Source organism: Girardinichthys multiradiatus, chromosome 3, assembly GCF_021462225.1.
Source record: "Girardinichthys multiradiatus isolate DD_20200921_A chromosome 3, DD_fGirMul_XY1, whole genome shotgun sequence".
Classification (NCBI taxonomy): Eukaryota; Metazoa; Chordata; class Actinopteri; order Cyprinodontiformes; family Goodeidae; genus Girardinichthys; species Girardinichthys multiradiatus.
The window spans coordinates 29,492,415-29,506,869 of record NC_061796.1 but is presented as its reverse complement, the minus strand read 5'-3'; the positions used below and the strand labels follow the sequence as shown (position 1 = coordinate 29,506,869).

Below are 14,455 nucleotides of genomic sequence, written 5' to 3'. Positions count from 1 at the left end.
AGGGGAACTAAACACGACCAACGGCAGTGCTTAAGTATATATAAAAAAATATTGCTTACATTTTCTGAAAGTCTTTTTGTTATACATAATTATCTCCATGTGGCAGCCTCTTGATGCAAAGCTAGAGCACAGCAGAGAGGGAGCATGAGGGATCTTCACTAAATTCTTACAACCCAAATACTTCGTTTTAAAAATTACCAAATTCCTCAAATGAAGGGACTTCTAAAAAAAAATTGTAGATCCTACAAAATGTCTGAGTCCTTGAAGGAACAATCTGTCCTTTTACTGTCTTCTGCTTCTCTGATTGAGTCCTTGAATATAAAATCTGCAAGGGAGGAAGGAGGGAAGATGGACATAAGGAAGAACCAAAGAAGGACAAAGGAGTCAGAAAGAAATGAACACAATAAAGGAAAGGAGGATACAAGGGGGAAACAAATTACACAAGAAAGGTGGGAAGGTAAAAAGGAAGGATACAGGAAAAGAAGGCAGGACACAAGCAAAGAATACAATGAAGGGAAGGTGGGAATGAAGTAAGGAATGATGGACAAGAAAGCAAGGGAGGACATATGGAAGGCAAGGACAGAAAAAGGAAGAAAGGACATATGCAAGGACAGTAGGTCAAGCACAGAAGGATGGAAGGAAGGATGAAAGGACAGAAGCAAGAAAGAAAAAAAAAAGCAGGTTACAAGGTAGTAATGAGTAAGGGAGAAAAAAAGGACACAAGGAGGAAAGGGGAGAAGCAAGGGCACCAGGAAGTAGAATAGGGAATAAAGTCTGAAAATCATATTTTATCAACTGATTCAACAGTTTGGCTGCAGCATTAAAGTCTTACAGCCCCTGTAGATCTGAGCAAGTAATATGTACCCTATGGTGTGTTTACATTTCATCAAAAAGTAATGTGTTCCTTAAGGACCAAAACACTGAAATACCTCAAACAGTCAAGAAAAAATACAAATTCACTAAATGAACTGTTCAAAAATTAGTTATATTAGCAATTTAGGATGCAATTAAAAAACATCCTGAGTGAGATCATGATGTTGGGTCTTTTTGTACCATTATCCCACTTTTTTAAATCATAAAAAGGTTAGATCCCCTTTAAATACTTGAAAAGTGCTCAACTTCAAGGGAGGCTAAAAATCCCAGATTTCATTTCAAAATGATTCAAATATCAAGCACTAGTGATGTACCCTAACGGGGCAACATCCCTTAAGAAAATAAAGACAAGACAACAAATCATCCTGTTTACCTTTTATTGTTACACAGTATTTTACTGGCACCAATGTACCGTGGTTTTCCTTTTGCTACATGTACAGATGATGCATCCATCTTTACCTCAATGTAAACAAAAATAAATAAATACAAAATAAACATTTTCTAAATGTAGTGGCTCCGCAGAGAAGGGTCTCTTTCACCAAGGTCATTACAGTATTCATTCTTGCTTTTACTTGGAAACAGTTTACATTTTTTAGCAACTTTAAACTGAAACAAAAAATGAAGAGAACAATTACCAAGTCAATGGTGATGTACAAAAAGATGGAAATGAAGCCAGAAAATTAGGACTTGGTGCTTCATTTCAACATTAGTTTTGTCTGCCCATCACTTTTAAACGAGGTGTAGATAAGAGTGACAACATCTCATTAGGATAAGTTTCCATTACCAGTTGGTGAGAAACTGTTTCTGCTGGCCACATGTTGTATATTTCAGCATATTGCAGTGTGTGCGATTACCAGCAGAGGGCGCCATATTGTATTAGAGTAAGTCAGAGTAACAGCATTTTTTCCCCCCCAAAATGCTCAACTTGATAAAGTGCTGCATACAATAGTTTTATTTCCCCCCAGAATCAAAAATACAAATATATCAAATAAGTAGTTAATGACCTGGATGTCAAGCAAATTCATGACTGGAGACAAATCTAAACTTGTTTTTCTTAATGTGATCTCCGTTATAAATGAATTAAATATTTATTATTATTAGTGTTTTTCATTTAGCTGTCTCTTTATTACTAACATAACATTAAAATTTCAGCTCATAAACAGCTCCCCCAGACTTTAAAGAGCATATAACATCTTATTTTAGATACATACAACATAAATATTTAAAGAATTAAACAAATATTGATTTTAAAGCAAAGAACTATTTTTTAAATAAATTTTTTGACAGCAAAAATAAAAGTCTTTGTAGACTTTCTTAAAAAAAACAAACAGGAAGTAAGAACCATACATGAATTATAACGTGTCAACTAGATACGCCGTGTCAAATGGACCACTGTTGAACTCAACACATGAACTGCTTTGTCAATTAAAAAACGTATTCCTTGTAGATAATGTGGCCACTTCCTGGCAACACAATAGGATGGAAAAAGTCCAAACATATCTTGCATTAAAGGAAAGAAACAACCCGAGGACACAACACAGTTCATGGCATGGCTAGGATGGATAGCTTGAGCAGGGAGTTAACAGCCACACCGGGATCTGTTTGTGAGCACAAAGTTTCGCGTAAGAAACTGTGGTTTCCTCTGTTGGTGCAAAACATCTGTTTATGTCCACAGTTGGGTTTAAATCAATAACCCCCATCTTCAATCAGTCCTCCTGCATGTTTAAAAATACCTAAAATAACTAGCTTCCTCTGTGAAGCTAGTTATTTGTTTTGTCGTCTGAGTCGAATTAAAATAGTGCATTTGGCTGTAGTGTTAGTGTGACCATATGTCATTTTATTAGCTGGGAGTTACTTTTCACGGCAAAATAAGATGGGGGGGGGGGGGGTGGGTGGTAGAAACCAACTGCAGACAGACATATGGAGTTTGACAGATGGTCTCGTCAGACTGATATTTTGATAACCACATAACTGTAGTGACAATAAATTATTATGAGTAAAATGTAGACTTATGTTTGAAAAAGTGAGCTCTGCACATCCATTGCATGGCTCACAGATTTGAAGTAGGCTATTTTGTTGAGACACTAGGGCAGAAATTACAGCATGTTTCTGATAGTTGTCAAAATGTTTGTCATGTATTACAGTTTTTGTCACAGGAGGTCATTTCTCAATATAATTACACAGAATGGACTTGCCACAGAGCACCATTAAATGTCTCTGTGGGGTCCTGGTTTGTTAGGTCTTTAAGCTACTTCCCTCAACATTCCTCCCAATTTCCACAACTTCTCTGAATAAAACACCACATAAATCTTCACTTTGGAAACTTAAAATTAAATGGAAGACTTTGCAATCACTACTTATGTCTTGATGCCCGAGTTTGCCCCCTTAAATGTAATTTACAGTTTTTATTTTATTTATTTAGTTTTGACAAATTTCAAAATGTCAATCATCACAATTTATATGAGCTACAAGCCTGAACACATACGAAAAAGGAAGTTTTGTTAAAATGATGATATATGCTCTTTAAGGTTGACACTGGGCAGCAGAGTGTGAGAACCCATCTCTGCTTGTGCTTTAGAGTTTATTCCCTCAAGAAAAAATAAAAAGTCAAACATATAAAACCTCATATTTTCTAAAAGGTAACAAGCAGGATCATTCACTTGAGGCATAAACCAACTTCAGTATTAAATGCTATTTTTCCAGGTCACCAGGAAACACTAACATTTTCCAAATCAGTGCACTAACATGGCCACCCATGCATCTGTACCTACGACTGATCCTTCCGTTCATCAACATGCAGTAAAACAGTAGCTCGTACAAAAACAAAATAAAAAAAATCTTGATTTGAACAAAAAGAATAAATTAAATCAAATATGTGTTCTGCAACGTCTATTTACAAAAAGTGTACAATGAAAAGAGCTGCCTTAACGACTTCACAAAACCCATCTTGGTGGAGTTAATTAAAACAGATGTTCATCTTGTAGTGTTGAGCAAAAGAAGAGAATGAGTGTGGCATGCTGTTATGTTACTTCTGAATGGACACGATGAGAACAGCTCTAAAGATTTAACAAGCCTTCAGGCAACAATACTCTACTATTGCTCAAACATGTTGAGAAACATGCTAAAGTTCATACAGTATGTAGTGTTTTCCACAATTAATGATATTTACCTTTTAGTAATTGAGTAGTTAAGTTTGAATGTGAATTCACTGTCATTTGAAGTATTAAATTAGTATGCCATTTCACAGCTCTATCAAAATAAAACCCTATTATTAGTACTTCACATTTTGTCTTGGCTATGCACAATCAAGAAAGGGAATATCTCACTAAGGTGGCATCGCTAAAAATAAAAGAGGATTTCATGAAGCTGCAGCTGCTTAAAAACTTTGAATAAAACTGTGTTCACACCAATGTAGGAAAATGTTTGTGACTTATTGAAACCTTCACCAACTCCCCAGAAAGTATTTTGAAAGTAAACTAAAGAAGCCTAACAGGCCAACTCGAAAGCGTACAAATAAACCCTTAAAAAAAAAAAAAAAACCTTTATATATCTGCACCTGTGTGAAAGTTTTCTCAAAAAAAAAATAACGAAAACCTAAATGATTAAAAAAATATTAATTATAAACCCTTCAAGTGATCTGATGGTAATAAAATTCCAAAACAGCCTGACCAGTTTGCAAATAAACAATAATTTGTGGTGTGAACACAGCTTTAAAGATGCTTTCCAGCCCGTTCAAGTGAGAGTGATGGTGAGAAGACAGCAAGGAGTTTGTTTGTGCTCTGGGTGTGTCGTGTCAAGTTGAGTGTAACAGCAGTAGTGTGAACGAACGGCAGCCTCAGCAGATAAGCTCTTCACTCTGGTTGCAGCTTTTTCAAAGAGTCTGGGGGACAGGACAGCAAGGAGACGTCGGAAATGGAAGAGGAGGCATTTTCAGGAAGAAGAAGTAGGAGGAAGAAAGGTTAAAGAGAAGTGCGAGCAGCAGAGATGACGTGGGAAGGAGAGGAACATAGAAGCAATCTAGGGCTGCTCCTCTTTCTTCTTCAGTGATATGCGCTTCTTCCTGGCTGCGAGCATTTCATAAAAGGGATCCACACTAACCGCAGATCTAAAGGCAAGAAAGTGTGGTGGGTTAAAAATAAATCTCCGTGTCAACACATGCACACGTTGTGGACAAATTAGAACTTCTTCCACTGTAGTTCAGATGTTTCATGATAGAAAAACAAGAAGCACTGCGTAATTGTGAAGTAGAAGGAATTTCTTTTTACAAACAGAAAGTAAAACGTGAATGCAACACAATGACATTTGCAAAGCTCTGTATCTGCTAATCCAGTTTGCTTTGGTGTCATTCTTTTCTTACTTGATGCTGTGGATCCACTCGTCCTTCTCCTCTGGTGTGGGCGCAGAGATGCGGTAGACCATGTGGTTTCCTTCCACCACTCTCCCGTCGGCCTCCGTCTTACACGCCTTGATCAGCTGGCCGCGGTTGTTGGGGATGTAAAGCTCAAAGCAGTTCTGTTTAAAAATAAAAGGTGGTAAAATTTCAAAACAAAAGACATTACAGCATCCATTCACTGAGGAAATTACAAACAACCCAATTAGATCTTATAGTGAGGAAACTTACAGGCTTCCTTGGGTCCTCTACTTCACGGATGCTAAGATTTTCCAAGGGAATGATTCCTCGTGGCTCCTTATCCTGTTGGTGAAAAGCAGTTTTGCACCATTTCCAGTCAAGAAACACGCATAATGATCTATAACAGGAGCTTTTAGAGGGAAGGGGTGTGCAGAAATGATCAGGTTATCATTGGTCAGACCTTTAAGATACATAAAATCTGTGGTGAATATTACAGTTATTGTTGCTAATAGCACGACTCATAATAACACTGAGAAATGAATCTTTTCAGAAGTATAAGGTTTTTAATGCAGTTTAACAATAACTATTTATTGTTAAATAGGACAATATTTCTATAGAATGTATTTTACCTTCATACTAACTATGACCTTTAAGGATGGAAGTTTATATAATTTAGAGGGCGCCATTATTCAAAATGTTTATATTTCTAGACATTTTAAAACATAATATCTTTAGGCATCCTTTACAGATCCATATTTCTGTGCTTTTGTATGTTGTAATTCTAAATGTATTTTATATTAGTTCTTTGATATGTCTGTGATCCTGGAAAGCTCCACATGGTTCCTCTAATTTATACTTTTTAACTTGGATTCTCAAAACTTCATGTTCAAAGTCTTAATCTGATTTCTAACGGTCTTTAGGTTTTTAATAATTTATACAAACTTAAACAATTACATACATTTTGGGGGGGGGGGGGGGGGGGGGCTTACTGTGGTGTATTCAAAGTAATAAAGACAGTTGTCTGTGAGGATGAACCATCGACGCTTCCAGGTTTTCACTCTTCCTCCTGCAAGAAATAAAATCAACATGGGACATTTGTAATAGAAGTTTAAAGAGAGCAGAGTTTTTATTTTTAAATAATACAACGCTATCTACACTCTACCTACACAATACATTTTCTGATTTCTATTTTTAAACACTGTTTCAGTACATACCTCCTGAGAAAACAAGCAGCAGCAGTAGAGCATGGAAATGGCAGGAAAAAGGCAGAGACAAAGAGAAAAAGAGGAATTAGAGAGAGACAAACAGAAAACGGGAAGGAGACTGTATTAGTGACAAGGACCACAGGCCCCATCATGCGAAAGAACATAATCAAGACTGCCATAGCACAAAGGAGTGAGCCTGTGTTTCACCGTCATGCTATGACAATGTTTTAATACCACCACAGAGTCCGGTGACAATTCAAGTGGAGGCAAAGAGGCAGCGAACCTCAGAGACAAGAAGACAGACTCAATGTAGCACAAAGGGTTAGAGCTGATCAGAGAACAGCCCAGAACATGTTTTCTTTATGCATGGAAATGTATTCTTCAGATCTCTGCAGAATGTACTGCATTTATCAGTAAAGGATTAACACAAAGTCAGTGGGAAACAGAACATAAAGGGCTGCAAAGCCTAAGGCCTAACTGGGAAAACTCTCACCAAGTTTAAGAAGCCAGCCCTCTCTGTCTGGGTTGAAGAACGTGTGTGTCAGGTCGTTGCCATCATCCTCCGGGATCTTGAACGGTTCATTTTTAATGCTTTCATAGAGATTCTGAACAATAAGAAAGCAAAAGGTGGGCTCACCACATATCCCTCCGCATCTACAGAGTTAACCTTTTTTAGGCGGATCGTACCCTGAGCAGCTCCTCCGGCAGGTCTCCGCCATCGTTGATTCCACGGTTCATTGAGATGAAACGGTCCAGTCCAGGTTTGTCCCTCACATTCGGGTTATGCAGGCTCGTGTTCAGCATAATTATAGCAAATGAAAGCACGTAACATGTGTCTGTGGACAGCAGAGAAAAACAGAAGACAGTGACTGACAGGAGCTAGCTGAACTTAGACAATAGGAAGGAATCAATACTTTATTACAATCCAGGCACTTCCCAGGAGGACTGAAGAGAGCTGCCTGTATCGTTTACTCCTTTTCACCACAAATCAGTTACAGAAACATTTTATTAATGACACGCACCACTGAAACATAGATGGACAGAGCTTTGCTCCTCAATGGATGAATATTTTAAACACTATTCTGACTCATTGCTGTACAGGTGGTTCAGACTATAATATACTTTGCAATAAGTACTGAAAATATCATGGTAACGGTTCCTAAAGACATAAACCAAAAAGGCAAACATCGTCTAGCAGTGAAAAGGTTTTCCAGACTGGAGAGAATGCACTAGGAAGGATTCAGCTGAAATTTATTAAAACAGTGTTTGCATTTTATTTTTCAGTCGTGTAATTATTGGTAAAAGGTGACATTAAAACAAATGTAACATCTCTAAAACACAATTAACAAGTGATAGCAATAAAATGATGTCATTAGATGATAAAAACATTCATTATTGTAACAGTAGAGATCAGCACAGCAAATAGTGTCTCCACACTTTATTTCAGGGGCTGATTGTAGCTTTTTAAAGTTATCATAATATTCCTAAAGTTTGAAGTCCTTTTAAGAAGACACCACAGGAAGTGCTGGAGTGACCTCCACCTGGATGAGGTGAAGCCGCTTTACGCTGCCCTTCTCTCATCTGTTTCTGCAAACCGCTATACAGTTCTCTTGCTTACAAGGAAGACCAAGTTGGCTGTTTGGAAAGTGACGGTATGAAAATGAGCACCGGTCATCACTTTCATTAAGTCAGTCAGTCATTTTCTACCGCTTCTTCCTTAGTGGGTCGTGGGGAAGCTGGGGCCCATCTCAAGCAGTCCATGGGCAGGATACACCCTGGACAGGTCACCAGTCCATCGCAGGATTTTCATTAAGGTGACGCTGTTTTGAAAGTGCAGCTGAGAAGCTAAGAGCAATGTGTCTGTAAAGCAGCTGAATGCAGGCTCGCTACGTGAGCGGACGGTCCGACTAATTAACCAGCTAATAGCAGCATGTTCTGTTCCTGGAGTTATTAATGCAGAATGAAAAACAGGAATAATATTCTGGGCAATAAGTAAATATACATAAAAACTGCTACTAAATTTAGCAAGAGTTAAAGCGATATTTTATTTTCCACCAATACATCTTTTTATTTTAGCTTTAAATTCATCTCTCTACTAGTAACTAAACTAAAATGATTTTTAAACATATCTGACTGGTAACTCATTGTCACAAGTACATGAAATAGCTGACTGATTTAAACAGTTTCGTCAGCGTTCTCTCATCCTCCATACGTGCATCAAAGTATGCAAGTCAAAAAAAATAAATAAATAAAATAGAGGTAACATCAAAATAAACATATTATTCAATATTTTTATTTTGGTTACAATGGCAATACATTTTGTATCTCTGATATAAACCAATGCATTTTGGTATAAAATCTTTGTGTAAAACTGGTCTAATCATGGTACTTTTATAAAAGAAAAATCTAAAAATGGAAACAATAAATCCTGTCCAGCCTGAATGGTACATTTGATGATAATCCGATTACCCTGAAACCAGGGATCGTACATTTTTCACACAGTAAAAATCAAGCACTTTTTAAGCATTTTAAAAATGCATATTTTCAACTTTCCCAGCACCAAGCTTTGGAGCTGTCTGTATCTCTGTGTGCCTTTTCTTCATTGAGTTTTATAACCACGCCACTCAGTGTAGCTTTGACAACATGAAGGGAGACTATCAACAATCTAAAATATTGTGCAACTGATTACAAATCTGCAAATGATAGCTAGGATTAACATGAAATGATCATATTGGCAGAAGGAGCCCAGAAGACAGCAGAGGTTCAGCACCCATGACTGAACATTACCAAGCCACAGCTCCTTTTTGGGTAATTAAACCATTAAACCTTTACTAGCGTTTTCAATAAAAATGTCTTGTTGTTGCACATTTTAAAGTACAGTAGATGACATAAACCCTTGTTTGATCCACCCTTCAAACAAGCAATTTGCAATTTAAGATTCCTTCCCACTACTTTGGCTAACCGCTCGAGAGCGCCGACTCTCCCATTGTGAAAAGCTGCAGGTCCTTGCACATGTTGTAGGAAGCTACTTGAGGATTTGGTCCTCGTTTCAACTGTTTTGTATCTACCGTTTTCAAGCCAGCGGTCATTAAAACAGCAATTGCCTGGCATGCCGTTTTCTCCTGCTCACCGGAGACGTGCGCCACTAACAATCCACAGTTACGTTCTCAAAGTAGGTTTGCTTCATTGCTATGTCAGAGGACGCTGCAGGTCCAGCAGCTGGTCTTTACATCAGATGCTCACACACCGGTATTACGAAAAGGAGCAAACCCACTCTGAGCGGCAGTGATGCTTTCTGACACTTCATTAAAGGCAAAATGATCGCTCTCTATTTTGTGCCTTTAACAAAAAAAAAAATCAATTTAAGGTTTTTAATCAGAATGCTCTTTATTTCAGAACTGTGCAGTTATAATATCAAGCACTTTCCCATCCTTAAAATCGCCATGTCAAAATTCAAACATTTTCAACAATATCAAGAACCTGAACAAACTTTGTGAAAGACAAACACCTTCAGCCACTTGATTGGTGTTTGGTTTGATGTGAACTTGAGCCGCATTCACTCTCAGCTGAAGGTTAAGCACCAGAGTCACCTGTGAAAGGTGGACCGTCTTCTTCAGAACAAAGTCATGCATGTTTAACATGAAGGGTTGTGTGTCTTAGAGGCGCCTAGCAACTTTATACATACAGTCCAGCACAAAAACCAGGCACTAAAATCTTGCTAAACCAGCTGACAGACGATCATGAAAAGAAACTGGCTTCCTGCCCGCTGCCCTTTAAATAATAATTAGCTTCTATATTGGAAACAGAAAATGAAGTTGCTAATATTACACATCTGCCAAACTGTAAGACCAACAGAAATTAGATTATGGTTGCTAGGAAGTGTTTTCTGATGAGCTGCCACTGAGACAGCAAGTACCAAAAACCTTTAAGAATGGACTCAATACTGGCTTCATCTTCTATATTATTTAGCAGTAATTAAAACATTCTGCTAAAAGCTAATTGTTCCTTAATCACATGACTTTACATGATTATGCCAACATGTATTCAAAGTACAATAACTGCCAAACTATTTCTGCTTTAAACAAAGGAATGCTGAAGGAATGTACCTCATCTCATAACAATTGAAGGAAGCAATGAAAACATAAACTGCTCTTATTGAAAGGTAGCGGGTATAAATACGGAGGCCCCTGTGGGCTAACATATCAGCAATTTGTTACTGGAAAGGAAACGAGAGAGAGCAAGGGCAGCATTTCTGGAACATTACTTTCACTCTGTTTGGACGGACTTGATTCTACAGAACTGGAAAAAGTCCAAAAATGATATTAAAAACAGACTTTACAGCCAAAGATGTTATTTTTATTACCTGTGCTTTGGAAGACACCAGGGTTGCAGTGGCAGTATCTCTGAGCAAAAGCCTCCATCATTCTGTCAATCTTTTGTGCCTCGCCTGGCAAACGGAAACTCCACAGGAACTGTCTGCAGAAAACAGGACATGGTTTAGGTCCAGTCTAAAAGATCAGATTCTGCAACCAAAGCAGGCCCACACAGTCACTTCTGCCAGTTTGCATAAAGTTTCCCCAACCCAACCTGAGACAAGAACGGGATTTTCCATTGTTGAGCGTTTCTGCTCCCTGGATACTGACAGCATATAATTCAATAGATTTATGCTTTACTGAACACAGTAATCAACAAAGAAGTAGATGAAGTTTACCTGAGGGCCTGCACAAGGTTAAGGTCAGTGAACTCATGGAGGTCAACAAACGCTTGAAGCACTTTGATGTTGAAGTCGTCTCTGCAGAAAGAAGTCACATATATTTACAAATCGTTGCGACTAAAGGACAACAGGAAAAAATCTCTTTTGACATCTTGCACCTTTCCCCCAGATAATCTCCTATTGCCGTCTTATTGAGGCCTTCTCCTTTGTACAAGAACTGAGCGATGTCCTCTGGTGTGTATCTGAGCAGCTCGTTCTCCACCAGGAACAAGATACCCTGCAGAAAGAGTTGGTGAATAACAATTAAAAGAACATGTGAAAACAAACAACTGCAAAAGTCCAAGACGGCATTACCTTTTTTGGGTCCATGTTGAACTTCTTCCGTCCCATAGCCACATGTCTACTTTTCTGCAGAGTTTTACTGAAGACGACATGAATAGAAATTTACATAAAACATTTTGCATACACTGTTAAACCACATCCGTACCAATTACATTGTGGACATTCTGTCGATTCAAACACAAAAATGTATTTACCTGCCCTCTGTACTGGTCTCCAGTCCCTCTACCTCTAAAATAGCCTCTCGTAACTCCTCCCTGAGCCTCTGGATCTCCTGCAATAGGATACTCTTCCTCCTGCGGATGTCCTCCAGCTCAGAGCGCTCCTCTGGGCTCAGGTCTACAGGAACTGCAGAGAAAAAGAAGAAGAATGATTGCATTGCAGCACATCTTACAAATGGTTAACTGTACTTAAATAATCTAGGTCAAAAGCAGTTTATTCTGGTGACAGAAATACTGAAAGAATGTGCAATACTAGTCAAACTTCATAAGACTACAACAGTGAGAAGAGAACCGATTGAAAGTAAAAATAAAAACAAATAATTTATGCGACATCTTTTGAGACTGAGCTAATACGACTTCATTAACACAACATCAGTGACCCGTCTCCTACTACTGCACTGCAAGTAAATCATTGACCATCTGAGATTAGGTTCATGTAAATAAGCATTTTATAACTTACATCCAGTTCATTACTTGTAAAACATGTTACTTAACAGCTTTAAAAAAAATAGTCTGAGTTATGATGCCAGGAAACTTTTTAATACTTTTTCATTCATCCATCGTCTATTCCTGCATGTCCGTGCAGCAGGTCAGGTACCTATCTCCAGCAACCTCTCCAGAACATGCAAACTCCATGAAGAAAGACCCCAAGCCAGGATTCGAACCCAAAACCTTCTTGCTGCAAGCCAACAGTGCTACCAATGTTCCACCATGCAGCCCGTACTTTGCTATAGCCTCACAACAACAAGGTCCAAGAATCAGGAAGGGTTTGTCCAGCAGGTGTCCCCTCAAAGTCCAAAACAGGCAAGTTAGATCAATTGGAGTTACTAAACTGTGCCAAGCATGTGTGTGAACGGTGGCTTGTCTCATTTGTTTCTTTTTTGGCAACTGTGAGCAAGATTTAAGTTTGCACTGAAAAAGGTTTATTTCGCGAGCATTTCATGGCGACATCATGCGTGATGTGCTAATAATAAACAACAGTTTGCAAAGCCGTTTTTAGTTGAAAAGTCAAATTACCAAATGGATACAAAAACATGAAGGTGTATGTAGACTGTCGGACAGCATCAGGAGTGAATAAATCAGTGAATAAGTCAACTGTTTGATTTATTTTGCTACCCCATTATTGAAGCAACGCAAGATATTTAAAAAAATTCAAACAACAACAAATATAACTCAAAGCTCCTAACTTACTATCAAGTCAAACTATCATCGGTTTTGGATTTTAATTTCAGGTGAAACTAATAAAAACAAACAATAAAAATCAACCAAAAACAATTCTAACAAAATTCCCACAGGCATCTTTTTATTTAGTGCTTTATGTGAAAAAAAAAATACAGAATTTTTTTGAAATATAACATGTAAATGTCATGAATAATACTGTGTTTAATATTAAAAAAGGAACAATGAGGCTGATTTTTTCCCCCCATAATGGAGCAGTCCTAACATCTCAAAGTGCTGCATAAAAGTAAACATAGATAGACCTGATAAGGTTGTTACAGGACAACCCCTAAGCAGAGCTGTAATAACCAAGTTGGATTAAACTTTTAAGGGGACATATTGGGCTATTGTTTATTTGTTGCTACTAACTCAATCTTCTACATTTAGTATTATGTAGAAAACGTAGAAGGAACACCCTAATGTATAAAACAGTTAAATAAAACAGTCAAACCACCCCATTCCCAAGCTGAATTAAGCCCTGCCTGAGAAGCAGCAACAATAACAGAAACAGTTTTTAACAAAATTGAAATGATTTTGTTATTTTGTCAGTTTCACCAAAAAGGTTTTAATAATTTTAGAACTCAAAGACTCAAAGAAAGCAACACTTTGTTATAAGACTTATTTTTGCTTTAACCTACAAAACAATGAGCTGCCACGCCCACAGTCTGCCCTGATTTAAAAAACGAAAAAAAAAAAAAAAACAACCAGTACATTTCATAAAACCAGTCACAGCGTGGATTCTAGGAAACTGGCGCCCTTTAAAATAAACCTAAAGGCTGGTTGAGATGCTACACGTCCACCGATATTAGCTGTAAAGTTAGCTCGAATCCCTCATCGATACAATCAATATTTCATTAGCAAGGATAGCATTATTGTTGCATTTCTATCCCGAATATGGACTGTAGTAAACACAATGTCGAAGAAAGACAATCATCTCACATATTTGCTTCGGAATAAAGAGTTTGGACATCCTGCCCGGCGCGAATAATAAAATAAGCAACAAGCTACACCTGACTAGCTGCGATTAGCCACAGCAACCACAGCAACCAGCGACTTAGAAAGAACACTTACTGTAGTCCAGGTCATCCATTTTTGGTGCTTTACTTTTAGGCATAAATAGGTCAGAGTCGACTGTCATTAAATGTTAGAAAATTGGGGATATATCGGGAAATATATCCGCAAAACTAGAGAAAGACTAAACAGACAATCCCCTCCCGGTGTCGAAATATTGGGCCGTAGACAAAGAAGGTGGCAACACGGGAAGAAGAGTCTACTTCCGGTCAGTTAGTTTTCAAAATAAAACCACTTGGTTTTTTTTATGCTGTGAAAAAGGGAGGGTGGAGACAGATATGCCGCATTATTGATGGTTTTGAAAATTAGGCTGAATTAGGCTAAATGAGACAGATTTAATAGTTTTGGTTAAAAAAAAACCCAACAGTCTATTGAAAATATGAAAGCCTTCTGGCAAGAAGATAGGAAGAAGCAAAGGCGTTTCCATGCCATTCAGTTGGCCTACTGGACCGATCAAATCAAC

At 37.9% G+C, this 14,455-nt stretch overlaps 1 protein-coding gene across 1 annotated transcript; it reads right to left on the bottom strand.

The window, feature by feature from the left end:
• Positions 1 to 1,236: 1,236 nt before the first annotated feature.
• On the bottom strand, positions 1,237 to 14,188 carry cyth2 (cytohesin 2). The gene is made up of 12 exons (XM_047360616.1): positions 13,993 to 14,188; positions 11,680 to 11,830; positions 11,498 to 11,564; positions 11,302 to 11,420; positions 11,141 to 11,221; positions 10,793 to 10,905; positions 7,117 to 7,265; positions 6,923 to 7,034; positions 6,214 to 6,290; positions 5,495 to 5,566; positions 5,231 to 5,385; positions 1,237 to 4,978 (listed from the first exon to the last, which is right to left on the bottom strand). The coding sequence occupies exons 1-12, from the start codon at positions 14,057 to 14,059 to the stop codon at positions 4,891 to 4,893; spliced, it is 1,251 nt and encodes a 416-aa protein (XP_047216572.1). The 5' UTR covers positions 14,060 to 14,188; the 3' UTR covers positions 1,237 to 4,890.
• Positions 14,189 to 14,455: the final 267 nt, after the last annotated feature.